General features: G+C 49.7%; 1 protein-coding gene across 2 annotated transcripts in view; it reads right to left on the reverse strand.

Annotated features, from left to right (window-relative positions):
* Positions 1-8,794: 8,794 nt before the first annotated feature.
* Positions 8,795-27,825, reverse strand: part of LOC120842610 (transcriptional regulator ATRX homolog) — a 94,412-nt gene continuing 75,381 nt past the window's right edge. Inside the window, exons 17-21 of one of the 2 annotated variants that reach the window (XM_040213754.3) lie at positions 17,149-17,319; positions 14,809-14,977; positions 13,916-14,001; positions 9,124-9,198; positions 8,795-8,829 (exon numbers count right to left, since the gene is read on the reverse strand). In XM_040213754.3, the coding sequence (XP_040069688.1) occupies positions 9,172-9,198; positions 13,916-14,001; positions 14,809-14,977; positions 17,149-17,319 (453 nt within the window). In that variant the 3' untranslated portion in view covers positions 8,795-8,829; positions 9,124-9,171. Of the gene's footprint in view, positions 8,830-9,123; positions 9,199-13,915; positions 14,002-14,808; positions 14,978-17,148; positions 17,320-18,248; positions 18,814-27,825 lie in introns of those variants that run through there. The other variant, XR_005715963.3, reaches the window with a different exon arrangement.

The raw sequence follows: 27,825 nt of genomic DNA on the forward strand, positions 1-27,825 counted from the left end.
ATATATATAAAGTGGAGACTGATAGCCAATAATAGCCAGTTGAAACCATGTGCATTCAACAACGCCGAAATGGGTAATTCTCAATTATCTCATCAATAGCTATTGGCAGCCATTTCAGGTCAATCTGGTCAAAGAAGATGCTAATAGCCAACAAAAGCTACTTGAAGGCGTTCATACGAGGAAGCACACAAAAAAATCACATAATTATCAATAATCATCCCACTGATCTCAATGACAATTGCTGGATCGCGCTTGCCGCTCTCGCAAGTGAAGCCACCGGACTTCACTCGCTTGGGATACGATTTGCCGTTTTTGCTAGCCTTTGCTGCGGTTTTCCAGCGTGCTGTAGACACGTTTTCTACTCGTTCGTCGTCATTCGCTGAAGAAGTTTTTTGAGACTCTGTGTATTGTTGAGACTTGCCGTTGTGAACACGTGGAAAATTTTACGAAAGTGCAGTGTCGCAGGAAAAAGGCACAACGCGTCGAAAGGAAGGGCTGGCGGCGTGTTCAAAGCGTCCTTGGCACGCCGAAGTGCCGTGTTTCTGTGCCTTCGCGCGCTTGGATACCGACCAAGAACCGACGCCGTGTGAATGTGTTCAGCGAGTGCAATGTGCGTGAAGCCGTATCAAAAGGTACAACTCGTCGAAAACGTGTCGCCGGTGTCGCGGCGTGACCAAAGCTTCCTTGGCACGCCGAGTGATGCATATTTGTGCCTTCGCACGCTTGGATACCGGTCAAGAATTGACGCCGCGCCAAAGTTCTGAACGTGTGTCGCGCGTAGATGCCTTTAGATCATTTATATATATCGGCCACGGAGTTCCGGATCGTCCAGCTGTTCCGGTGAGTTGCTATCAATAAAAGGGGGAGATCTGTACGTGTTCTTATGTACTATATTAACCATGGCTATGTCCCAAATCTACTCTAATAGATTCCGTGGGAGCACGAATAGGGCAGCGTTGTGGAGCCAGGGGGTTTTCGAAAGCAAAAGTACAAGACGGCGAGAATGAAAATCTTTGAAGCGCGGCCGATATGGTCGTGTGCAATCTGTTGACCAATTACAATTAGGCGAGCCGCGCTCAAACGTCAAGTGCAATTAAGTAGGTTGATAATAAGCCAGCACTGATCAGTGATGAGGAGCTGTTGTGCACGGTATTGTGTAAATCGTCTAAGGACGAAAAAAAGACGTACCTTCCCCCCATCTTCCGTCGCTAGTGGACGCTGGATTAAGCTCGTTCCTAAACCGCGAGGGGAAAAGACGCTGATCCAGAGGCACGAACAGCTTCACGCACATTGCACTCGCTAAACACATACACACGGCGTCGGTTCTTGGTCGGTATCCAAGCGTGCGAAGGCACAGAGACACGGCACTTCGGCGTGCCAAGGAAGCTTTGAACACGCCGCCAGCCCTTCCTTTCGACGCGTTGTGCCTTTTCCCTGCGACACTGCACTTCGTAAAATTTTCCACGTGTTCACAACGGCAAGTCTCAACAATACACAGAGTCTTCAAAAAACTTCTTCGGCGAATGACGACGAACGAGTAGAAAACGTGTCTACAGCACGCTGGAAAACCGCAGCAAAGGCTAGCAAAAACGGCAAATCGTATCCCAAGCGAGTGAAGTCCGGTGGCTTCACTTGCGCTGCAGCGAACAAGCGGGGAAGCGCGATCCAGCAATTGTCATAGAGATCAGTGAATCATCCCTTCTAGTCACTTGGAGTCATTTCAAGTCGGTCTCATAAAAAATTGATGCCTATTGCCAATTATGGTCACTTGGAGCCAAGGGCATCCAATAAGACATGTTTCGGTAGGAATAAAACAAATAAATCAACAAGCTCAGAAAAGGTTAATAATTATCTAGATTGTAAAAAAATCGCGATACAAATACTGACTGGTCTATACACATTTGCAAGTCCGGCTTCAGGGCGCTGCCATCTTGCCTGTCTGGGGTGCGCTTGGACCAGTCATAATCCGATTACGAAGCCTTGCTAAGGCGTAGTAATCGGATTATGGCCGCTCTCGAGAACGCACCCCACTGAGGAAGATGGCGGCGCCCTGAGACCGGACTTGCAAACGTGTATACAACACACTCCATTTTGACATCAAAATACCAAGAGGTCCAATATCACGATCTTATGCTGCCTACGCTCCGTCAAAAAACGGGAGTATTTTATAGACTATCAATTTCTCTGGTGAGTCAGACCCACTTGATTCATTTCCGGGGAAAGTGGCGAGTTGTCCACTCCACACCGCCAGGATCGCTTTCTACTTCCGTCTCCCATTTTAGCCCGGAGTTTCCTGTATTATTCTCAACGGTATTTGCTCTGGTGGTGCTTGTCTGCGTAGATGGTGAGCCGCAGCATGCCGAGCCTTTCGTTCGTTTTCATCCATGTCAGAAAGAAAATGTGTGGTATGGAACGTGGTTATATACGCATTTGAGCATTTGACCGCAGCGTGACGTGGATGAAAACAAACGAAAGGCTTGGCATGCTGCGGCTCACCGTCTACGCAGACAAGCACCACCAGAACTTCGCCCCAATCAACATCATTCACCACGTGGAGATGCGGTTGTTTTTTCCTCAAGATAACTGGCAGGAAGAAGCGGTGGCTGGCTTCCGGAGTCGTTTCAACTAAATCCCTGCTTATTCACCCTGTCGACGCGAAACGTACGAGACGCCCTCGCGATCGAAGTCTTAAAGGGATATTTCAACGAAATTTAAAATATACCCGTCGTGTTGTTATGTATGACCACGGTGTAAGATAATACTCTCCAGGTGAGGACAGCGCGCTCCTCGCGACGTGCCCGATAAAGTTCGCTCTTCACTCTCTCTCACTATGGTTTCAAGCGGCGCCGGCAGGTGATTCGTCGACCCGTAGGCACGTAAAGCCCCTCGATGTGTTTGCGTTATAGGCACGTACAAGACGGACGGCTCGTGCCGCCTCATGTGCCACACGCGCAAAGCTCCAGCGAGGTTGTCGCTCGTGCAGAAAGACCACGGTGTACCGGGGTGTCATGGCAACGAGATAATTTTTTTCACTCTCACACAGTTTCGCCGTTTGACCGCCGGCGACACTGTCAGCCGCGGGCAGGGTGGTAGCGGAATGATGCAGCTTTTCGGATGCCCGTCGAACGAACACTATCCGATTCCTCGCGCCGCGTTCAGCCCCGCCGTGTCCTCACCTAAAGAGTGTATCTTACACCGTGTGTATGTCGCAAAGGGCGCGTGGAGTGAGCGCGCACGTTCAGGATGGTTGAGGAGCAGTGTGCTCGAGCGTGGGTTCCTGACGCCATCCGACGAAAGACCTGCCGCGCAGAAAACCGTTCCTCGGTATTAAATGATGTACTCATCAGCTGGCGACGAGTAAGACGACGGACCTGCTGCCTCGGAAAACATGGCTGCCCACGGCTCCATGGAGTTCTCCGAAAAGGGCCGGTCGTCGTGGGCGGAGCGGTTACATTACTTCGAAGCAAACGGCCTCGGGGACAACCCAAAAAGGCGCGCCGTGCTCCTGACACTGTGTGGTCCGACCACTTTTGAAACAGTGAAAGCACTGGTGGCACAAAAGACGCCAAGTGAGTTTTCCTCCGAGGAACTCGTCACCTTGCTCCAAGTTCACTTCGATCCGCGCCCGCCGGAGCTCTTCATCCGGTGCAGATTTCAACGAAGAGACCAGCTACCGAATGAGACCGTGACTGCATACGTTGCAGAACTAAAAACACTTGCTGCAGATTGCAATTTTGGAACGGTACAGCCGGCTCCGACCAGCACCTCTACAGCTGACCTGCAAAGCCGTTCGGACGCCGTGGAATCGGCTGGAACCGCGGCAGGTGGTATGACTCCCACCTCGGTCAACGTGGCAATGCTCCCTATGGACATTATGCTTCGGGATCGTTTTGTTTGCGGGCTTCAGGACGAACACCTGCAACATTGCCTCTTCGCAGAAAGGGACCTGACGTTTCTTAAGGCCTTTGATATAGCCGTACGAGTGGAGAACGCTAAGGACCATCAGCGACAAATCAAACAAGACTTCCAGGAAGTCACCAAAGCAGAAAAATCACGTCTGACACAGCAACGGCACGACGAGGCCACCGCAACATCTTCAACACCGTGTTGCCGGTGTGAGGAGCTCCACAGCCCGAGTTCATGCAAGTTCCGCACGTCGCAGTGCAGATACTGTAATAAGGTGGGTCATATTTCAAAGGCTTGCATGAAGAAAAAAAAAAGGCTTCTGACAAGAGCGCCGTTCACCTGGTTGACCCACGCCCGGCTGCTCAAGGGTCAAGTCAGTTAAGCTCACTGCCCGACATCAACTTGTTGAGAAGTAGGCCGACGACAATGGAAAAACTCGTGGTAAGCCTCCGTGTGGAAGGTGTCCCTCTTCCATTCGAGGTGAACTCGGGGGCGGCATGCTCACTCATCAGCGAAGAAACGTTTCGCACAGCTTGGCCCAGGCAACCGCCCAAGTTCTCATGTGACAACGTCGCCCTGCGCACCTGGTCGGGTGAAGGTCTGGAATCGCTGGGCACAGTAGAGGTGTGGGTACAATACAAGAGCTTCAGAGTGAAGTTGCCGCTCCTCGTGATGAAGTCTCCTGGCTGCAATCTGCTTGGCCGTAATTGGTTTGAACCTCTTGGTATCTGACTGAGCGATGTTCATTATATCTTGCACGACAAAAGCTTGATCGATATCACTGAAAAACACGCTCCAATTTTCGACGGTGACTTCATTGCATACTCGGTGACCATAAGAAGGTCACCGAGAGCACTGCTGACATACTAACGATAAACGCCATCAAGGGTCTCTATCGGATCAAGCGCTTTCCCTTCGCAGTGCCAGCAGCACCGGCAATTTTTCAGCGGTGCATGGATACCACACTGGCAGGGTTACCAGGAGTCAGCGCCTACCTGGACGATGTAATATTCTGTGGCTCCACACCGAAAGAGCACGCTCAGCGTCTGTACTCCGTACTTTCACGGCTCCAAGCAGCCGGCCTGCGACTACAGAAAGCCAAGTGTCGTTTCGGTGTCGCCGAAGTCACCTACCTGGAACATCGAATCGACTCAGCGGGGATCCAGGCCACAGACGACAAGCTGAGGCTAATCAAGGAATTGTCCGAACCGACCTACAAAGCCACTCTACAGTCATTCCTTGGAATGCTTGCATTTTACGATCGAATCTTGGAAAACAGAGCCACGGTGGCTTGTGCACTATACAAGCTGCTGGAAAAGAATGTTCCCAGGAGATGGCAGAAACAGCCCGCTGGCTGCTTTCAAGAACCTCAAGATGCTGGTTCTAGACAAAACAACTCTGGCTCACTACGATGACACAACGCAGCTTATTCTGTCTTGCGATGCTTCACCGTACGGCGTGGGAGCAGTCCTGGCTCACGTAGATCAAGAAGGCAGGGAAGCTCCCATCGCGTTCGCATCCAGGAAACTGGGCGAGGCCGAGCGGAACTACTCACAATTGGACCGAGAGGGGTTGGCGGTGGTATTTGGAGTCACGCATTTCCACCAATACATCGCTGGACGCAAGGTGGTGATTGTCACTGATCAACCCTTGCTCGGCATCCTAAGTTCCCAGAAGCATGTGCCCCAGGTTCTCTCTCCAATGATGCGACGCTGGTGCGTTAAGCTACCGGCATACGACTACCAGTTGGTCTATAGACCAGGAAAGAAGCACCAGAACGCAGATGCGTTAAGTCGGCTACGCTTGCCCGACAGCGAAGATGAACCTTGTCCTCCGGGTGATGTGCTCATGATTGAGGCGCCATGGGTTCACCCCTAACGGTCAGAACCGTCGATTTTCCACGCTGCGGGCGAAGTCGACGAAGATGAACGTCGTCGTATGTGGTTGAGGTGCCTCCGGATCCTTCCCCAAGCAGTTTGTACCAGCCAAGATCGGTAGCCAATCCTTTTCACAAGTGTGGCGTCGATCCACCTAGGAGTTCCCTTGAAGTTGACGTCAACCACCGGCTCCCCTTCCTTGAAGGCTTTGGATGCAGGCATCTTTTTCTTGTGGTTTTCGTTCTCGTTCTGGGGACGACATCAGTCTGCTTAAATTTTTAGCGAGTTTGCGGCCGAACATCATGAAGGCAGGTGTTTTTTCCGGTTGAAGTAGATACCGTTGTATTTGCTTGTAAAGTAGTCTCGCAACTCTCAATGACAGAAGTCCCTTCTTGTCCCTTGCCAATCCTTGTTTTAGTTAGTAGACCATCCGCTCAGCTTGGCCATTTGTAGCCGGATGGTAGGGAGCAGTGGCTACGGCTTGAATTCCGTTTTAGAGCGCAGCTCTTCGGGGCCCGTTTCCAGCTTGAGCGGCGTCAGCGTCGCCGTAACCACGAGGTCACGTGACCCCTCCCAAGGTCACATGACCCCCGAGGTCATGTGACCCCCAGGTCTAGTGATCCCCGAGGTCACGTGACCCCCAGATCTCGTGATCCTCCCCCCTCCCCTAGGTCATGTGACCCCTGAGGCCACGTGACCCCCCTGAGGCCCCGTGACCCCCCTGAGGTCACGTGAACTCCCTTGACGTCACACGACCCCCCCTGAGGTCATGTGACCTCAAGGAGTCACCTATCCCTCAGTACGCTCTTATCCTCCTCAAGAGCTGCGCTCTAATCCACTTCATTTTTTCTGATAGAAGTCGGCCATTACGCTTGACACGAAGACAGATCCATCGTCGGACACTACCTTTCTTGGTAGTCCGAATGTTGCAAATAGTGCTCGCAACTCTTGAATGACTGATGCGGATGTGGCAAATGTCATGTAGAGCACCTCAAGCCAGTTGGTGTATGCGTCTACAATGCCGAGAAACATCTGCCCCTCCAAATTACCCGCGAAGTCCAGGTGTATGGTATCCCAGGGCCGAGACGGTTGATCCCACGTTGGCAAGGGTACCTTGTGAGGAAGCGGTCTGGACTCCTGACAGGCAGCACACTTGTCAACTGTCGATTCAATCTCTCTGTCGATGGCTGGCCACCACAAGTGGCTGCGAGCTGTCAACTTCATGGACACAATTCCCTTGTGTCCTGCGTGGAGCAGATTCATTGCTTCGGCACGTGCAGCGGTTGGAATGACGACTCTGGACCCCCAGATCAGACATCCTCGCTGTGTCGACAACTCGGCGATTTTCTTTTTAAAGGGCGGGAACATCGCCTCTTTTATCTGATGGAGAGTTCCTCGCTGTACAGCTTGAAAAAATCGGGAAAGAACTGTGCCATTTCTGCGATTGTGTTGGCCATTAGGGGTCCCTACCAAAAAATCCGGAATAACTTTTCGCTATCCGGACTATGGAACCGGAAACCTATCTGGATTCTATCTGGAATTTGGTGATTCAGAAATTATTCCTTTGTCTGCAATCTGGATTTCGGGTTTCAAGAAACAAATTTCCGGTTCCATAATCCGGATAGAGAAAAGTGATACCGAAATTTTTGGTAGGTGTGAACCGATGGGCCCCTCAATAATAGGTCAAATATGATCGACAATATCCGTAAATGACAACCAGACGTCTGTATTTTGAGCCTGGTGGCTGTATTTTTCGTTATAAACGGCCCACTCTGGCAAGCGCTCAGAGAACAGCCAGCGGAGACCAATTGACATCCAACGCAATCGTGACGTAGGTAGTCTCAAGACGAGCAAAGCTACGGCGAGGCTGACGTCGAGAGGATGGCCTAGTCGTTCCAGCCACCGAAGCGGCCGCTTTTGTACGAATTTTGAGTGACGGGTTAATCTTCTATAATCTTCTAGGGGGACAATAGCGACTTCTGGGTCACACAAATGGGATTCTCGGGAAGATCAAAGCCTTTTATACTTGGGAGTTGCTCCTTCCCCACTTCTCTCGTCATGGCCGGAGGCCAGACAGTTACCGTCACTACCTCTGAAGGTTCATAGACGGGTACTACAAACGAGGCGTTAGCGACATCCGCCAGGTGCTCTTTGCTATTCGTTTAATTTGTTTCAAAATTCCTTTTCGTGAGTTTTTTTAACAAGATATTGGTGTGTTCGATGTGAAACTGCTCCTTTAAAGACATACAGATAAAAAAAAATAAGCACCAAAATTTCGTTGTAGTATCCCTTTAAAAACAATATAGTTGCGTACTGTACTCTTAAATGCTTGTTTAATACGGTCTGAATGTTCCAAATCTGAATGTTCTAGTCAGGGGAACCTGGATGTGGAACTCTTCCTTTCCTGCAACAAAACGTATCGCAGATTGCTGATCGAAGCTGAAATAGCCCGTGACACACCAAAGCACCAATGCAGTCCAAATACCGCATCAGAGAAGATATGCAATATAATGAGACAGCTGCGAGAAAAGCCAACAATTTGCAGGTAATTAGTGCCTTAGTAATCCTGTCACCAAAGCACATAGACCTAAAGTAAACGAGCAGCTTACCTTATTGTACTGGCCTGGTCACTTTTTGAAACAAACACCACTGATATAGAATGAAAACTCTACACTGGAAAATATCTGGTGATGTGTTTTATAAATGACAACAAATATTTCGAAACACTTTATTACACTTTGCGTAACTTTTAAAATAATTTCTTGTAGATGACTTAACAAAAGGAAAGAATTTTTGTGATTCACAAGATTCTGGGCTGCTTGACAGAAGAAAAAGAATTCCTGCGCGTGGTCGTCTTGTTCTTTATCCCCTCGTGAGATGCGAGCAATCTCTCCGTGTGCCGCTTGTAGATCTGGATCCGGTGGGGCGCTCGCCGAGTGGCTCCAACCGATCCGTGGGAAAGTGGCGGAGCGCGTCGAGCGGTCCGGAGTAGTTCTCCGCGCAGCCTTTTTCGGAGGAGTACGATCTGGCAGACTTGTGCTCGTCACTTGAAAAATGTAATGGATTGCAATTACAAATTACCGAGCCTCAAATGTAATGGATTACCGTTTAAATTACTTTCGCTGAAAAGTAACGGATTACTTTACTCGTTAAATAACAAATTACTTTCACGTTACTTTTTATGTATAACTTATCCAGAAAATAATAGAAACAATTTTGATATTTAAAAAAAAATGTTCAGCAACACTACTTTTCATTTCTCATACGCCCGTATTATGGTAGTTCTTGTATAAATAAAATATTGTATATAAGAGAAAGAGTGTAGGTGCACTTCGCTCACCTGTAAGCTGACAAGGCACCGAAAGCTGCAACCACACCCGCCATACCGCTAGCTTGTGGCCTCCAGAAATGATCCCTGGAATTGTGCAGAAAAAGCCAGCGGTGCGCATGCTCAATAGCAGCGTCTAACTCCGCTACGAGATTCGAAGCTAAAGAAGCGATCTACGAAAGCTACCTTTTGACTCGGGTGTTTCGCCTGTTATTCACATGAAAAGAAAAACTTGGTTCTATAACGTTGCAATGTATAGCCAATGCAGAATGCAGGTGTCCCAGCTTACCTTGATGTGTTTCCGTAGATTAAAGCTTGTTGTTCTTGCTGATGACAATTTGTGTTTTTTTGGCAAGCAAAGTATGCACTGAAACTCTAGGTTTCCGTTCTCCTTAATGCCCTGAATTTGGAACATCTCATTAAGAGATGACCATGGAGACGACGGACACTCCATGACCGAAAACTCGACCACTCAGAGAAGAGGAGGTGGTTACGGGTTATCGATCGTTCATCGGTTCTCACTTTCATACCAATACTCGTGGAGGCCAGGGGAAGGGAGCGCATAGAGAGCGAGATGCGGTGGCCTTCGGTCTCACAAAACAATAGAGTATCACACCACTTTTACGCATCCTCTCTCTCGCTCTGTCAGGACACCTTGATGGCCTAACCCCCCCCCCCCCCCCCCCCCTTCGCTCCTCTCCTTTATGTTGACAGTTGAATGTAAAGTGAGGAGTGGACTCGACCACCATGCCAAGACAAGTAAACCAAAAGAAGTATCGTCCGCATCCTCGAAGACGATGCTCTTAACCTCGCGCCGGGCGCTTTTCAGTCGTGCCTCAAGAGCATGCTAGAATACAGTAGCGCTCGTCAAAGACAAAGATAATTCGACCCCCTCGTGCGAGATCGTCTGTTACGCGAGTTGTGAACCCGCGAATCGAGGGTGTACGGACCCGCGTTTGATGTCTGTGCAGGTGGCGGGAGACGTCGAAAAAGTTGGAAAGGGTGTAGCGGTGTAAAAGACAAAAACAAACAAACACGAAGAGCTTTCTCGTGCCCGGGAGAGGAATAAAAACACGATGGAAGGCGACGGAGAGCCTATAGTCGGTGTTGTCTTAGTTGATCTTTGTCTATCGTACATGTCATGCCCATTCTCCTGGTTCTAGTGCTGTGCTGCTAAACGTTCCGCTTGTATTGCTCCAATTACTGTATTATACCCATATCTAAAAAAGTAACAAGTAACAAAAGTAATCCGTTACCAATTTTTGTAATGAAATTACATTCCAAATTACTCCCGACAAAAAGTAACGTGACAATTACAAAATAACTTGAAAAAGTAACTGATTACAAGTAATCCGTTACCTGTAGCGGATTACTTCCCAAGTCTGATCTGTAGTCACTCGCAACGTTTCAGTTTCGTTATCAACGTTCCCGCGGTGAAGTGAAGGAGTTTCGCAGCTTTTTTTTTTTTTTTGTTTCGATTGCTGGGTGAGTTTTCTTGCTGTGCTTGCTTTCGTTTCTCTCGTCATGACCGATTCGCCCGAGCATACTGTGGCGATGACATCGTTGCAGCTGATTTCAGCAGATCTAATAAAACGCAGTGACAGCGAAATCAACGACAGCGACAAAGATACCAGCTTAGCTCCCCCTCGAGTGACGACGAAGCAGCCGTTCTCGGCGAAGTCTTTGCCAAGTCGTTCGCCTTGCCAGCGAAGAGGCCCAAGATATCGCGTTACGTCGACGACGTTGTGCGCGCCTATTCGGATGAAGAGCTAGGTATGTCGTTTGCTAAAGATTTGAGCGTGTTGGTGATCTAAATTGACTTAAAACGAAAGAAACACACAGAAGGACGAAACAGACGACACAGACGTTGTGTGGTCTCTGTAATGTAATTGGAATAATTAGAAGACAATACGCCAAATACTCCGCAGATGGAAGTCGCCTTCGGAGATGACAATCGCTTTACGGCATACGTGTTTATAGCTTAATTGCGTCCTACGGCTCGTACAAGTACTTCGAGTTGTCTTCATCGGGTTTATATAACTGCAAAGAAAAATAAATTGTGTCTTAACGTCGGGGTTACCGCTAATCAAGTAGTAAACAATCAAATTTTTTGTGAAAGCATAAAGTTCCGATGGGACCTTTATGCTTTCAGCAAGATAGCAGACGCTCTGAAAAGGGTAACGCTGGGTGCGTTACGCTCGATTTGCTCCGCAGCGCTTGCCTCTGTGGTGGATCACGTGACCAATCGCTCGCGGAGGCCAACCGCTGAACGACCGCTAGCGCGGAGCGCTCGGCATATGCCAGGAAAAAGGGCTATTAAATCTAGTAGGTGACACTTCAGCGTCCCTAAAGATGATGTATCCTGTTATGGATTACTATTGTTTATAGGTTTAATTTTGTGGACCCAAATGCGCGTAATGCGTGACGCGCTTCTCAGCGCGCGATTTTAAATCTGTAAGCAATTCTTAGTAAATATTGAATATAACAAATATATCAGTCGCCTGAATTTGCCGGACCATGGCCAACAATTTAAGAATTTACAAAAATTTCTGCTTTTCCTTTTACCAGAAGTTGTTTGCCATGTATTCGATGCGGGAGCAGCTAAGCGTCAGTAGCTGACGAGGATTTTCTCGTCAACAACTCGCGAGTCACACTTGGATAAAAGCGTCGGTATCGGCAAGCTCAAGGTAGCTCAAACAAATGTGCGGCGCTTTGCAACACATCTGTGCGCGCGTGTACGGCTAAAAAGACAGCGTCATTTGCTCTGGTGAATGCAAAACCTTTTTCTAAAACAACCTCCACAGATGCGAAAAAAAAAAAAAACAGGAATCAAAGAGGCTATGAATAGCCCTGATGCACGCCGCGCAAGCCGTAATGTGAAGCTCCAGGCTTGTTTTTGAACATTTTAAAGATTTTTTTTTTTTAATTATGAAAAGCAACTTTGAGGCGCTGTTATTCATTAGAAAGGTCACTCACAAAAACGTTATACACGTTTCAATCATAAATTAACCGTTTTTAATCGGCATAGATGCGAACTAACATAGCTCTGTGCTTTGACATGGCGCGTCGTCTGCTCGCAGCCTACCAGCTCCGTCACAAAAGGGCGGCCGCGAGGTGGCGCCACCAAAACATTTTGTCGCCATTAGCAATCTGTAAAATCGCCGCATGGCCATTGACCTCCAGTGTGCCTTATCTTGTCGAAGATAACAACTTTCCACTTTCGCTGCTTCACGGTACAGTGGGGGACGGTCACTACGTCATGCGCGAATCAGTGGGGCGCCGCGTGTTAACCTTCCCAGCCCACCCGTTCATGCCACTTCGCAGCTAGTCTGCGGTGGTTCATTAAAAAAGTAAGACAATAAACAAAACGGAGATCCCGAGATGACACATCTTTCAACTTATCTCAAGGTTCTTTCCTGTCTTCGCCCTCTCGCGATTTTTCTACAAGCCAAGCTGTTATGCGGTAGGATCTGGGAAAAAATGCGTCCGCGGATGTTGAGAGAAAACTCTCCATTGGTCGTGGCAAGTATGAATAAATAAAAAAAAAAAGAAGGGGCAACCAGCTTGAGTCAGCCTCCCTTGGCTTAATTAGATAGTGAGGTCCTGATCCCTTGTTGTCGTATCTAGGCATCGTCCTCGAGGTCGTCCTAGAGGTCGTCCTAGACGTCGTCCTCGAGGTCGTCCTAGACGTCGTCCTCGAGGTCATTCTAGGCGTCGTCCTTGAGGTCGTCCTAGGAGTTGTCCAAGAAGTCGTCCTAGGAGTTGTCCTAGAATTCGTCCTTGAGATCGTCCTAGAAGTCGTCCTTGAGGCCGTCCTAGACGTCATTGCCTAGATGTCGTCCTCGAGGTCATTCTAGGCGTCGTCCTTGAGGTCGTCCTAGGAGTTGTCCAAGAAGTCGTCCTAGGAGTTGTCCTAGAAGTCGTCCTTGAGATCGTCCTAGAAGTCGTCCTTGAGGCCGTCCTAGACGTCATTGCCTAGAGTCGTCCTCGAGGTCGACCTAGAAGACCCTGAGGTCGTCCGAGACGTCGTGCTGTAGGCATCGTCCTAGGCGTTGTCAAAATAACAGCTTCGCTGGTCCTCCACCTTCACGTAAAGCGGAAGGATTCTACAATTTTTTTTCCAATCTTGTAATTTAACGAGGGCACTGCGTTTAGTCAAGACACGGATAAAAATTTATGCAAAAAGGTAAGAAACCACGAAATTTCACCTCGGACCATCATTCAACACATTTGACGAATCGCCCTTCAACAGATTGCTCCTTTCAAGTAATTGCCCTTCGACAAATTGCCCTATTACGAATCGGCCTATTCGACGAATTGACCGTCGAGAAGTTGGCTGTCGACCAGTCGGCTTTCGACGAGTTTGCCGGATAGCTCTCTCTGGGGCTTCCGGCATTTCCACTCTGAACTGCGTCGGACACGAGCGAAAGAGTGTATTTTATGTGTTTTTTTCTGCCAGTCAAGTATAGCAGAAGTCTCCGTCCGTCTCTCTTGACATTGGCGGAGTGAACACTGGAGAGGAGCAAACCACCTATCATGGCGAGTAGAGGCGGCTTCCTCTTCTCCACCCTCATGCTATCCTTGACCTGCAACAAACTATAGTGCCCTTGTCAACGCTTGCAACATGAGCAGCACTCTGGGAGGGTGGGGGTCATCCTCGCCCACAGGCAAAGGCAGTCTGCTCAAAATATCTGCATTCAGATTCTTCAACGCGCAGCTACAGGCAACACAGGAATTGATCGGTAACCTGCTGGCGCCCTGTCATGGATCGTCTTGATCAAATCGAGGCAAGGATGCGAAGTACCTCGTCCTCGGAGTCTTCGTGCAGCGTGGACTCTGACGTGCAGTGCTCGGAGAGTGCGTCCGCAAAGAAAGAAAGGTCCGAGGCGCCTAGGAAGAAGAAGGCAGAGAAACACGATCGGCATTCCACCCGCTCCGGCTGACCGTGACGTCGAGACGCTTGGGAATATCCAGAGAGCGCTTCCGTCGCAAACCGGAAGTTAAAAATAAGTAGGGAAGAGAATGCGCCACTTTTCTTAAATACAGGATCTTTAGTACAAAGAACACACTAGTGCCATCCATCGGCTATTCCTGGAACACATCTCGATTGGCATTTACACTACGCGTCAGTTTTGCACTACGTGCTCGAAATAATTTCAACGATATTTAGAGACCGTTTCTCGTATCATTTGATCCCACAAATAGCCTAATGATAGCAGATTGGAGCAGTTCCGTGACTACCCGATAGATGGCGCCAGCTTGCCAGTGCGTGTTCTCGTTGCAAGCGGCTACAACACGGCCCATCACACTTGAGCGCAAGTGCGCGAATCAGTCTTTAGGGTCTTTAGCAATAGCTCCGTTTCACTTTAGGCTTGACCGCGGCCGACGCTACGATTCGACGGAGCCAGTCAAGCGGCACCAGAAGTAAATCGCCACGGCGCCCCATGTATTTCTGGGCTTGCCACCACCAACCCGACCAATCGTGCGCAAAAAAAGAACCACAGGATCGGGGCGCATTCGCTGTGCACGATAGGTTCGGTCGTCGGTAGCAAACGCACAAAGGCAACGATGCTCTCTTTGGCTTCGCTTGATCGGCTCCGTCGAGCGCATTGCATCGGCCGCGGTCGCACTCAAATCGAGACGGAGCACGGCACTTGGGCGCTTGACGCGAAGGAAGAGAGGGCGGGTCGAACGAACCTGCGTCGCTGGCGGCCCTGCGTCCTTCTTCCTCGAACTCCTCCCAGGCCAGTTTCCTCTCCTCCTCCGTCAGGTCCTCCTCCACCACGTTTTGGAGCAGCGAGTCATGCTCGTGGTACGACACTATCCAGTACTTGTGTCGCATTAGCATCTCGGCCAGCAGGCGGTCCTGAAAAGGGCGAAAACGGCGTCGGCTTTCCCTTCGCGAAATGCGTCCACGGGATGGCAGACACCCCATTGCGTGGAGCAAATGCAATTCTGCGCCGCTACGTGCGCGATTGCTTCAGCCGGCAATAGCGTACCCACAAGGGCAACGAGCGCCGCGAGGATGCACTTTTGGCTCCACCGCATTGGCACCATCAGACTGTGGCGTCGTCTGCGGTCGGGCCGTAGAGGTCTCGTCTCGGCCGGGGACGTTGTGCGACGCGCGGTAGCAAAAAGTCCAGACCCGGTTTTAACACGGTGTCGTGGTTTGCGAAAGGTAGTCATTGTGTGAATCGTCGTGTTTAACTAATTAGGGTTTCCTCGTGCTAAAGTAACCTAACCACGATCTGAGAATCTTCAAGATCTACGTGGTCCCCAAGAGAGCATCTTGGTTCAAAATGAATCGTATACATTGTTTGTAGGACAGACAAATTCGAGCGTAAGTTATCACCAAAGAGGTCTACATATTGTCGCGAGGCTATGCCTTCGCGGCGTCAGTTCTATATCTTTACTTTATTTAATGAACCCCTTTTCGAGACAGTGAGTGTCTTTCGCCGACGGCAGGTCGCTGCCGCTAAGTAGCCGCGGGATCCCCATTCGAGTAGGCAGAGTATCCGGGAAGATCCCCACCCCGACTCTGGTGTTACATTACGCGACGCGTTCGTGAACCGGGTATTGGTAAGCCGCGTCTTTGCTTTGTGTATTCTTTCTTTAGGAGAGGCGGCGAACGTTGTAGACGAGGTGAGTGACATAGTGTGTATGTATTGGGGAGAGTTGTAGCCAAGTTCTGCAAACTACCGGCAGGCAGGGAATGCCAGTAGATTTCTGCTGTCTGGTTTTAAGTGCGCAGGCGTTGTTTATTACGATGACTCGCTGAATCACACATTTGCTGTTGGGTAATGTCGGAAACTTGGAGGCGGCATGGTAATTCTGTCCCTTTTGGGTTGGAGCTATGTGTTTTATTTGAGTTCGGGATTCTGAACCGGGGACCGCCAGTGTAAGCTTACTTGTTTTCGTCGCGCGTTTCCCCGAGGGTTTTGTTCTTCCTCCTGTATTTTATTCTCTTTCTTGTATTTCGTCCTTCTGTTCTAGATATGTGTTTTGCCGGGGGTTTGTGCATGTGGTGTACATGTTTGCTTATGCTGGGACGTCTCCGATTGGTCCTGAAGAAACCCCTCCTGATTGGTCCTTCCCAAACTTTCTGATTGGTGGACTGGGTGGCGCCAGAATGCTGCTGAACGCAATATAAGCAGCCGCCAAGGGCCTGCAAAGGACTTGGCTCCCGGATACCATGCCCTGAACTTCATCCTGCCTCTGGTGAGAAACCTGCACGTCCGACCCCCCTTCGGTTGTGGAGTCTTTCGCCCGCTAACTCGCAAACTTGGGTCCCCTTACGGCTGTGGAGGAGTTCGGCTCGCCCGCCTTTGTGTGGATCCTTATTTGTCGAGTTTGGCTGTGGTCGGGGGCCCCGCTGAGGGTGCGTGTGATCGAGGAGGGCGGCAGGGGAAGTCGCCAGAAATAGGAGTATTTCTAAGTATTTCTCCCCCAGTATTAATTGACGAATTGGCCATACATGTTGTAAAAGACTTTATCGCATATCCCATAAATAAACGGCTGTTCGTGAATAACAGCATCATCATCATCATCTGAGAAAGGGACACCTACTTTCTCCGCGACAATACAGAGTCTTTAAACGTAACTCTGTACAAAGATCGAGCGGTCCTTTCATCTATTGTCCAAACGTCCCGGACGTGGAACGCATTAGTGGTGCACACGCAAATTCGGGCAGAGTGACGTCACGCGATATCGCTGTGCCACGTGACACTGACGTCACGCGACACGGTCAAGCGATGCGACGCCACATTACACCAAGGCTTGACACGCAGTGTTACGAATATCGTTGTGTGATGTCACATGACACCACGACTTCGCATGGGTCGACATTCCATGGCACTGCAACGAGACCCGACGCACGCGCGTGCGTCGCGTGACCCGTAGTTGTGTCCCACTAAATTTAGCCGACGATGTCACTTGCATTGGCAAGATATAGCTACGGCGACACGGCACGAATCCAGACTTCGCTTCCGCTAAAATACATTTTGCACGAAGAAATATCTTCTCAGAGGCGATATGTACCTTGGGCACCATCGGGGTTGGCCTGTTGGTCTTGCTGTCTGGATTGAAGCTGTACAGTTCCATGAGATCGGCCGCATTGAAGTGGCGCTCGATCTGCTGCTCGTCCAACACCCGGCGCGCCAGGGACTGCTTTGCCACCTGCCGATCGTAGACCTTCTCCTCCATCGTCCCCTGCAGGGACGCGTCCTTCGTCAGCGGCGCAGGTTGGTCTTCTATCGGGGAATGCGTTTTATCGGTAATTCTCTTATGAACAAACCGTCTTCTTTTTTCTTCTTTTTCTTCATTAATACTGTTCATCTCTGTCGAGATTCTTACAAGAGTGGACCAAACATACCATCACACAGGTTGCACTTGCTGCAATAACTTGGAACAAAAATCTAAAAGTTAGTAGTATTTACATCAGGTGGCAAACTACTCCAATGAATAATTGTTCGAGGAAAGGAGTATTTAAATGCGTCATTTTTATAACTATATGGTTTTATTGTTCTGCTGTGAAAAGGCCTAGTAGACCTGCAACAGAAAAATGTAATGAAATCATCTTTGTCTATTCCAAGCTTGTCGTTAATGATAAGGAAAATATATTTTAGACGAATCATTCTCCTTCTCTCCTGTAGGATTTCCAGGCCCGCCTCAATACAAAGTTTTGTGGGAGACACATAAGAGGTATACAAATTGTACACAAAACATACTGCTAATTTCTGAATTCTCTCGAGTTCTGAAATACAACATGATTTGTGGGGATCCCAGATGACACTAGCATATTCTAACACTGGCCGAACCAGGGTATTATATAATAACAGCTTTGTCTCATGGGAGCCATGCTTCATATACCTGTTGTTATGAACGGCCCCCGGACCAGACCATCTCTATCTAATCCATCCGGTACCGGTGAACCCCTTGAGTATCGTCGCCATGTGGCTCTAGTCAGTTGTGCCCGGAAACGAAGCGAGAGGCGACAAAGGGATGCCGTGGCTTTCGACGGAGGACCACCGTGTTGATATCGCCACACCTAAGCACGAAGCTGAGCCGGACCCTTCTTTCTGGCTGCGATTACGCTGGCCCGAAACGGGGTCAGCCGACGCAGGGAACCGGGGGATTACCGTGCGAGGATTCCGGGTGACGGCGCGCCAGCTGCGGGACCTCCGTGAGGATGTGTTCGGCAGGGATTACCTTCGGACGCCACTTGCGGATGTTCCGGCCAAAGCCTTTCTCGTGCCACAACGCCGCCTAATGGAGGGATCAGCACTATCTCGGCCAACGTCGTCTCCCGGGCTGACAGTGGACCCTTTGTTGTCGCCTCCTCGGCGCGGCATTCGAAGGCGAGTATCTCGGCGCCGGATTGTGATGTCCGGCCGCCACTACAGTGTGTGCGTGTGTGTGCTCGGGGGATGAGTGGGGGCGGGGCCTGAACAGGACATTTGTTGGCAGTTCGGCCACCATTGGCTGCCAACCGGTGGGGCACCGACAGCGACCCTATAAAAGGAGTAAACAAGAGGGCGCATGTGTGCTCTCGGACGATGCAGTTACTTTGTATATATGTATTAAACAAAGTGTGTCGTGAGAGACCCTCCCGTCTCGTGATGTTCTTGCCGGGAGTTGGCCTGCTGTTCCTGTCTTGGCCTGGCCCTGATGGAGGCTGCCTGGAGAACCCCCTCGGACCCAACACTGCGAAGAAAACCCAACGTATACTCATTGCTCTACTAGATACGTTACTATACTTCGTTTCAGCTTACGTCCGAGCGCGGCCAATGTTATGAGCCGAAGGGCCAATCAAACAGCGCAAAAAGCACAACGTCGTGGCGTGCTCTTTGTGCTTGATATAACTAGCCGGCGAAGGAGCACGCACGGAGAGACGGCGAATACCTCTTGGTCCTATCAACTGCAGAGAGCACGCCATGTCGTGGCGCTTTTTGCGCTGTTTGATTGGCCCTTCGGCTCATGACATCGGCCGCGCTCGAACCGGAGCTGAAACGAAGTATAACATGTGTGTTCCACCTTAAGTCAGATATTTTAGTCAAACCCAGATACTTATATTGTCACGAAGGACAAGTGATGAGGCGGCGAATAACGGAGTAAACTGAACGTTTAATCGGGCGAACTTGTGCCCAAAAAGTAAAAGGAGAAATAAAGATAACAACAGAGCGTCGCGGGCGTCGAAGGCGGCGAAGCAGCAAGATCGAACGCTGAGGCGAAACTGACTCGACAAGGTCGCAGGCGGCCTCTTATCTAGAGTGAGTCACTATCTCGAAGATTCGGCGGAGAAGGTTCGAGCGTAGCGCGCTTGGGGCGAGAATGAACACGCACTTTCTAGAACAACAAAAACGATAGAAGTTATGTTCGCAGCAAGAACAAACGAGAACCTTCTGCAAGTCTGCGCGCGGCATTATCCCCCCCTTTAACCGCTCATTCACACTGGAAGCGGATCCGCGTTCGCAAAGCGGTTGCGAACGCGGTTGTATAAAGATACAGTGCAATTGCACGCGCATTTGTCGTCACCAACTGCGCGTGCAATTGTACTGGATCTTTATACAACCGCGTTCGCAACCGCTTTGCGATCGCGGATCCGCTTTCAGTGTGAATGAGCGGTAAAAGCGCATCGTCCCGATGCAGCATAAACCGAAAACAAAGCAAACAGAAATAACGGTAAACTAAAGAGTAATTTGGAACACATAAGGTCCACAGTCCTATCGAGCGTAGTACGGCTTCATGCGCACGACGTGGACGACTTCTGGTCTTAGAGGGCGGCGTGATGAAGTCCGTGTTCCATCGGGCATCACCTCGTAGTTCAGATCCCCGAGTCGACGAAGCACTTTGTAGGGTCCAAAGTAGCGCTTCAGGAGTTTCTCGCTGAGATCACGGCGACGGATCGGTGTCCAGACCCACACCCTGTATCCCGGCTGGAAGTGGACGTCCCGGCGACGAAGGTTGTAGCGGCCAGTGTCGATACATTGTTGGGCTTGAATCCGGAGTCTGGCCAGCTGACGGACTTCTCCTGCCCGTTGGGCAACCACCTGGGCGTCGTCGCTTCCGTCGACAGCCGGTTCGTGGGGTAACATTGCGTCCAGCATTGTTGTCACTTTGCGACCATGAACCAGTTGAAAGGGTGTAACCCCGGTGGTTTCTTGCACGGCCGTATTGTAGGCAAAGGTGACGTACGGCAATACCTCGTCCCATGTCTCGTGCTCCACGTCGACGTACATGGAAATCATGTCGGCGATGGTCTTGTTGAGTCTTTCCGTCAGCCCGTTGGTCTGAGGGTGGTACGCCGTGGTGCGACGATGGCTGGTGTGGCTGAGACGAATGACTTCTTGTGTCAGCTGGGCCATAAACGAGGATCCACGGTCTGAGATCAGGACTGCGGGAGCGCCGTGCCGGAGGACGATGGATTCAATGAAAAACTTGGCAACTTCCACAGCAGTTCCGGAAGGAAGGGCTTTCGTTTCGGCGTACCGCGTGAGATAATCTGTGGCGACGATGATCCAGCGATTTCCCGACGTCGACGGTGGAAAAGGGCCAAGTAGATCCATTCCGATCTGTTGGAAGGGTCGTTGGCGGAGGAATTGACTGCAGGAGTCCGGCCGGCCTAGTTGGAGGTTTCTTTCGTCGCTGGCATTCATGGCATGATCGTGTGTATAGGTGGACCGTTTTGGGGAGCTTGAGCCAGTAATACTTTTCACGAATACGGACCAGTGTCCGGCTGTAACCGAGGTGTCCAGACGTCGGGTCGTCGTGGCAGGCTTGGAAGATCTCCTCTCGAAGGTCGGTCGGGATTACCAGCAGCCACGTCGAGTTGTTGTTGTCAGCCATTTTGTGTGTCAGCCATTTTACGTTATTTTGCCGAGATCATCCTCAGATTCAATCTTAATAGCGCGCTCGCCTAGTGCCTTTCGTACAAACACCGTTCCGTTTTTCTGCCATGGAAACGCGTACCCTTGTTCACGAGCCTTTGTCTTCGTCATCCACAGCAGCTTTTTGTTGGAGGCAGTCAAATTATCAAAGCGGACATTCAGACCGTTACCTCTTAAGCCGCCCCGTTTCGCCAGCCACTGATCACGCGTCACCCGCGACAAAACAAGATTACCGGACTCTTTTCTTACTTGGGCCTGTGTAGCCCATCCAAATCATTTTCCGTCAGTTCACTCAACTCCAGTTTTCTTGCGATTTCATTTACTTTGCTTAGCAGATTTTCATTTTCGCTCCGTGGAAGTCCATGTATTTCTAAGTTCTGCCGTCGGCTATACTGCTCCAGGCTGTTTACTTCTAGTTTTAACCTCTTCTTCGGTGCTGCCCTGCGTCTCGACATTTGAAACTCGTTTTTTGAGGTCGGAGATCTCTTTAGACTGTTCCTTTATTTGCGCGAGTACTTGGTCATACTTATCCGACAATTCCTGGACTTTCTTTTCAATGTTAGAGACAGTATCTTTCACCGACATCAACGAGTCCACCTTTTCCCGCATGGTTACGAGATCGCCCAGTTTGTTGTTCATTTCAAGCAGCAGTCTTCCGAAGTCAAGCTCCGGCTCTCGTTTGTCTCTGCTCTGCGCCTGTGCTCCCCGAGCTTTTGAAGTACGACACGTCGGGCATCTCCAGGTTTTCTTTGCGTTTTCCCCCCTAGACTTAAACGTGCTTTCGCTGACACCCGAGCAAGCACCCAGGTGATAGGCATACTCACAGTCACAACATTTAGAAAACATGCCATCATCTGGAAGCGACTGATTACAATGCATGCACAAATCAGAGACAAACGGTTCGCCATTGGCCATTCAACACAGAACCTAATGCCTTTTCACAGAAGCAGCAGCAGCAGCGGCAAGGAAATGAGGAAGATATACGAATATGATCCTATAAATATAATTCACCAACCTGAAAAATGCGACGTCGAAATTTAGCGGATGTTCTCCTTGCCGCCACTGCTGCCGAGCAAATGTGAACTGGCCGTTTCGCGCTGATCGCCTTTATCGCAGATCCCTGATGACGTGGCTTCGCTGGCTTGGTCTCGTGTCTCTTCGTGCGTTGACGATCCCAGGGCCAATGCGTTCAGCGGTCAGCAGATCCGACTTCCCTAAAATGCGACGACGAGGTTTAGCGGATTATCCTTGCCGCCACTGCTGCCGAGCAAATGTAGTACCGAGGCGCTTTGGTGAAGAATGCAACAGCAAAGTTGGCCACCGTTCGTTTTAGTACCGGGTGGTCTTTCCGGCGACGCTTCTTTGGGGTGGTTTGGAGATTGTGTACGTGCGATGCAATATTCACGCTACGAAATGTCTGTTTAAACGGGCCCGCATGCCCACCTTTCCTGATCACGAGATAGCCGCCTTCGGCGACCGCAACTGATAACGAACTCGATCGCTAAGAAGTCAACACAACTACTGTCGTGGCTGAAAGGCGACGGCCCGTACGGCTCTGCAAAGCGGCGCGCATGTAAACAAATCCTGCGGCGCTTTTCGGGGATGCGGGAGGGAGCCAACGTCCAGGAAGATACGTTTGAAGTAAAAGAGTGTCAGCAAGATCCACGTAAATACCTGTTCGCACTGGCATTGCGTGCGGTTCTGCTCCCTGGCATTGCGTGCGGCATTGCGTGCGTTCCCGAAGCGGTGCGGTTAAAAGACCGCACCGCTTCGGGAACGGTCTTTTACAACCGATTTTATGAACCGCTGGGCCTCTAGACAATCGCAACTCGATGCTGGCGAGACGCTCGGCAGAGAAAGACTGGACCGGCATTGAGTCGCTCCCAAAAACTCCTCTAACGTATCATGTCGAAATTAAATGGACATCTAAAAAAAGTGTACGTACCCAATTAGGCAATTCATATGGCATTTATTTGAGCTCTATAACACACACACACACAAAAGAGATTGAATCGAGGAGTGTCCCTTCTCGACGAGATCGTTCGTCACCGCTGCATCTGAAAACAAGCTAGGTACGACGAGGGGAAAGACTGGCCTTCTTGCCCCAAATTAGAGGTCAGGGTTCAAACTATTCATACGAGGAGGGTCCACAGAGGTCGCGTGGGCGTATTCCATTCATCAAGCCAGCCGATCGTGTGCAGACGGTCTTGCCCCGGATCGTCGAAGTGTTTTGCTAAGCCTAGCGTCTGTGGTGTCGCTTGGTCGGTGGGTCCTTGTCGTTGCAGCTTTTTCATGTATCCGTGGTTCTAGCATTTGTCTCCGCCGCGGCGTTCAGTTTCAATTACTTTTTTTTCTTCTTTTCTTTCGTTGGGACGCGCACAGAGAGCACATAGAAATGCACGTTGGTCGTTGCGACGACGTAAGCGAACGATGTAGCCGGCGATGTAAATTTGATCATAAAAAGTGCGTAATGCTTTGTAGCTGTCGTAGGCGTGGTCGTAGGATCTCATCGTGCGAAACACTTGCGATAATTTCGCTTCGTGACTATGGCACTTTTCTTAGGCTTTGCTGTAAGATCGTTTTGTGAATAAGCTCTGTTACCTGTTGCGGACGACGAAGACAAGACAGACGTGTCGTACAAATACGACTCTAGGCAGAATCGCTTCTCGGCCATCATGGCCTGGTGATGTAGCGGCGTGGCGGCATCTTCGTTTCTATTAATGTCATCTGCCCACCGCTCTTGTCGCGTTAGTCGGCGACCATTTCACTCGAAGCCGCTCCGCCGGCTCCGCAATATGCTACTACAGCCCTCGGGTACTTCGACTATGCGAGATTGTAACATGCTGACGCCACCAAGTGGCAAGACTCGTAACTAGGGTACGCTTGGCCCTCCGGGGCATGATGACGTCAAGACCGCGCCGGATCTCCCGAGATGCATCGCGCTCTTCGACGGCTGATTTTGAAGCAGTGTTGTACGGAACGGCGTTCCAAGGAACGGCGTTCCTGGAACGCGTTCCTTTTAGGAGGAACGAAGGAACGCCGCCGTTTCATTTTGCATCGCTGGAACTGGAACGGGAACGCGTTACATTTTTACTGGCACGGAAAGAGTAACGGCGTTCCTTTTTTTCGTCCAGGTGGGTAATTTTTATTTTGTTTTGAACAGGGAAATGTTGAAAGTACAAAAACAATATCTTTACGAAGTGCAGGATCTCGTTACCTTTTTGGCTACTAATCTTGTAGATTATTTTGTGTGGTCCTCGCTTGCTAACAGTTACGGGTGCAGAAGAGCTGATGGACATTGATTCTTTTTTGAGTGCCCGAAACTGCGGTGCAAAAAGCAGGGCTTTTAGTCGTAGGCAAAGAAAGCTCAGCTACTTTTTTTGGTTCCACGAATCCTCATACACCCAGATAACTAAGGCCGACTACAGCCACTTGTGAACTTCCATAACGGGACCTACAGTTACAAGATCACAGACTGCCAGACATCAAACACACCCTTGTATCCCGAACATTGGTCACTTAAAAGATACAAAAAAAAAAAAAACAATCTTTCTTTTCTTGTTCCCCCACCTTCAAAATGAACAACAAAGCCAACGTTACAAAGAAGTATTTGTAGTTCTTAAGATTGACCTTCCAAAAGCCTTACCCTCTCCTCGACTTGCTCGTCTTGCGGACAGCAACATCGAGAAGCAACTGTTGTTAAGCTCTAACAGGGGACTTTGCTCAATTGAAACGTGTGAGGTTGCTGTAGAACGCTCATACAATGTTGGGTAAAAGTACATTCGGCTCGTCTGAATCGTCCACTACAAACATGAATATGGTTAAAAGCTGCGATTTTTAACTTGAATTTATCAAAAGATGAAAACCTGCTTCCGCTTGTTTTCTTCTCCTGTTGCCCTTCCATAACGACATACAAACTAGTATGTTGACTACTAATGGGATAGATAAAAAAAAACTTTGCTTGATTAAACTAAATCTAGTGATTAGCAAAATACAAATGTAACGTATATGCAACGATACGTTCCATTTTTTAAACTGTAACGGGAACGAGTTCCTTTTTCACAGATGTAACTTGTAATGGGAACGCGTTCCAAAAATCAGAAGGAACGAGGAACGAGCTTTCGTTCCTTTTTTTGAGGAACGTGTACAACACTGTTTTGAAGCGCTCGCCAAAATCCAGGCATTTAGAACGAAAAATACAGCTATCCGCTTGAAATATGACTATGCGATTATCAATTACAGGTTAATCTGATTCCATTTGACTTATCTCTAGGTGTTTCCTGTATATTTTAAGTTTCGATTCAGTATCCCTTTAGGGGTCTGCAATGTAGCCATACAAGGTCTACATGGAGTCCCTACGGGGTCCGCAGAGAAGCCACTCAGGCTGCAGGGGGTACATCTACGGGGTCCGCAGAGACCCACACACACCTACCCCCCACTCAAGAAGTAAAGGAATTATTCCGGTAAATATTGAACACCATCTCGACATTGAATATGCCCTGAGGTTGGACATGCCTCCAGATATCAATGTAACATATTGATGCCCGGCGCTTAATAATAATAATGTTTATTTTTCCGTCAAAACACAAATGACGGAGGGAGACCGAGGAAAAAAGCTGCATCATGCAGCTTGACGGGCCCTCGGCCCCCCCTCCTTAAAGGGCTTAATTAACAGCCCTTTAACCCGGACACCTCCCTACACCTAAGGAAAGCATCTACCCGGCCATCACTTTATTAATCTACCAATCTATAGCTCACACCATAGAGAGGCAACAGGATGTCCATAGACTCACTAGGACCATAGCATGGAAATAGGAAGGAACGAAAAACTTTTTCTTTCGCGGAGATCCCTATAGCGTTGTTGTGGCCGTTCTGTGGCAAACCAGAGGTACATAAATGGCCCAATAACTGTCTACAGGAATTCATAGGATGGACAAAGGGGTAATAAAACGGCAAAAGTATGGACATAGGACGTACATACTTATTTCTGTAAGGGTGCAGCTACCCGTTGTGCAGGCACGTGCCATCACCATTCATAAATCACAGAGAGGCATGTATGAAAACGTATACTAGTTATCGAAGTGGCCAACTACATGGGTACAGGTCTGTGCTGTACCCATTGATCTCTGTGGAACGTCAGACGGGGTTGGTAAATTGTGTGCCGCCAAGGTCGGCAAGAGCTTGCCCGTGGCGGCTCTGTATCTTTCGCCTACAGCACTCACCAAATATTTCGTGCAAGACAAAAATAACTTCGTACCACTCATGCAGGAAAATATCCTATTGGCCTCGAGGGACGTGTACTCGCTGTTCTGCTGTGCCATCTCGGGGGAGCTCGCTCAAGACTAATGCTGAGGAAATTAAAAACGCCCAGCAGTCATCGACAGAGCCGGGAGCAAGTAGGATAACATCGATAGAATCAGGTGCTTTGTCCAATTGTTTACTCCAACGGTGTCTCATTGTCCCGCCTTGCTCCTGCAGTCCAGTTTCCTGGCACCGGCAGAGCTTAGACAGAGTGGAGCTTCCAGATGTGAAAACTATATGTCGTTTGTCCAGACAAGTGGTGAGCGAGGATACCACAATATATATATATCTTTCTCAGAATGTTTAGCACGGTATATCGCGAAATCGAAATACCTCAAGAGAGGAGGAGGCGGAGGAAATGAGGGGAGGAGGAGGAGAGGGTACAGAAGACGAGTGCATACCCTCCTCTCCGTACCCACCCTTCCCTCCTCATCCTCAAGAGCTGCGCTCTAGTTCGGCGTTACAGAGTTGTAAACGTCTTTCATTTTTTTTGCCCTTGACATACGCGATCCGAGCAGTTTAGGTTTGCTGTGCTCGTTTATGGCCATTCCTCATCCAGAAGCAACGAACAACTGCGCAGCTGGATGCAAGTTCGACCTGTCAGAGCGAGTGGTGCTCCAGTGGAGTCTGCAACGGCGCGGGATCTTAACTGTGACGGCAAGCGATCAGAGGCTTCCGCGGTCCAAAGTCTGGATTGGTGGGGATGCCTTCCAAAGTTACAGGTCAGGCTTGCAACGTACGCCACAAAAGTGCGCAATCGTTCCCTACCCATGATATGCGACGCGATCGGCGAGCAAGAGCGGAAGATGCTGTCATACGCAAAGTGCGAGATTTCGTAGGACGACGCCGACGACGTGCTTAATTAGAGAACGTAGCAGCGATGACGACGGGACCAGTATCACCAGTGCGGACGAATCGTCGTCTCTAGTCTCGGACAGAACGAGAACGACAGGGAGCAGCTTCAGTTGTCCCACCTCCCGGGTGAGCATCCTAGTTTTGATAACACCTGGTCATCTCATGCACGGCGTGCATGCGCAGCCAAGGCATACCAGAAGGCATCGACTGCATGTTGGAGGCTGGGCTTTCGAAAGAGATATCCTGCCGTTCTCGCATGATCCCCGTAAAAAGCGCCTCTAAAGATTTTTTTTTTGCTGATGTGTGTTTGTGTGTGTGTGTGTGGGGGGGGGGGGGGGGGGGGGGAGGGGTCGACTTACAATGATGTAAATAAGGCACTTGGTCGCGTCGGTTGCACACGTGATCAATGTGAAGTGGCACCCTTGGTGGGGTTTTTCCACGATCGGCAGTGAATTACCGGCACGACAGTTTTCATGACCCTGGGAATGGGATCGCCACCTTCGACCGCTGCAAAGATCTGGGATCCCCATGCTACGAGCCTTTAAGGACCTTCCCCCAAAGCAAAGGCAGGCAGAGTCTCCTTTCACAGAAAAAGCGGTTAGCGAGCTAAAGATGAGGCTTGGCCGAGCTGGTAGATACTTCGGAATTAAAAACAGCGCGAAAAGACGAGGAC

The sequence above is a fragment of the Ixodes scapularis genome, unplaced genomic scaffold (genome assembly GCF_016920785.2).
Source record: "Ixodes scapularis isolate PalLabHiFi unplaced genomic scaffold, ASM1692078v2 PGA_scaffold13__105_contigs__length_92229423, whole genome shotgun sequence".
In the NCBI taxonomy this organism is placed as follows: Eukaryota; Metazoa; Arthropoda; class Arachnida; order Ixodida; family Ixodidae; genus Ixodes; species Ixodes scapularis.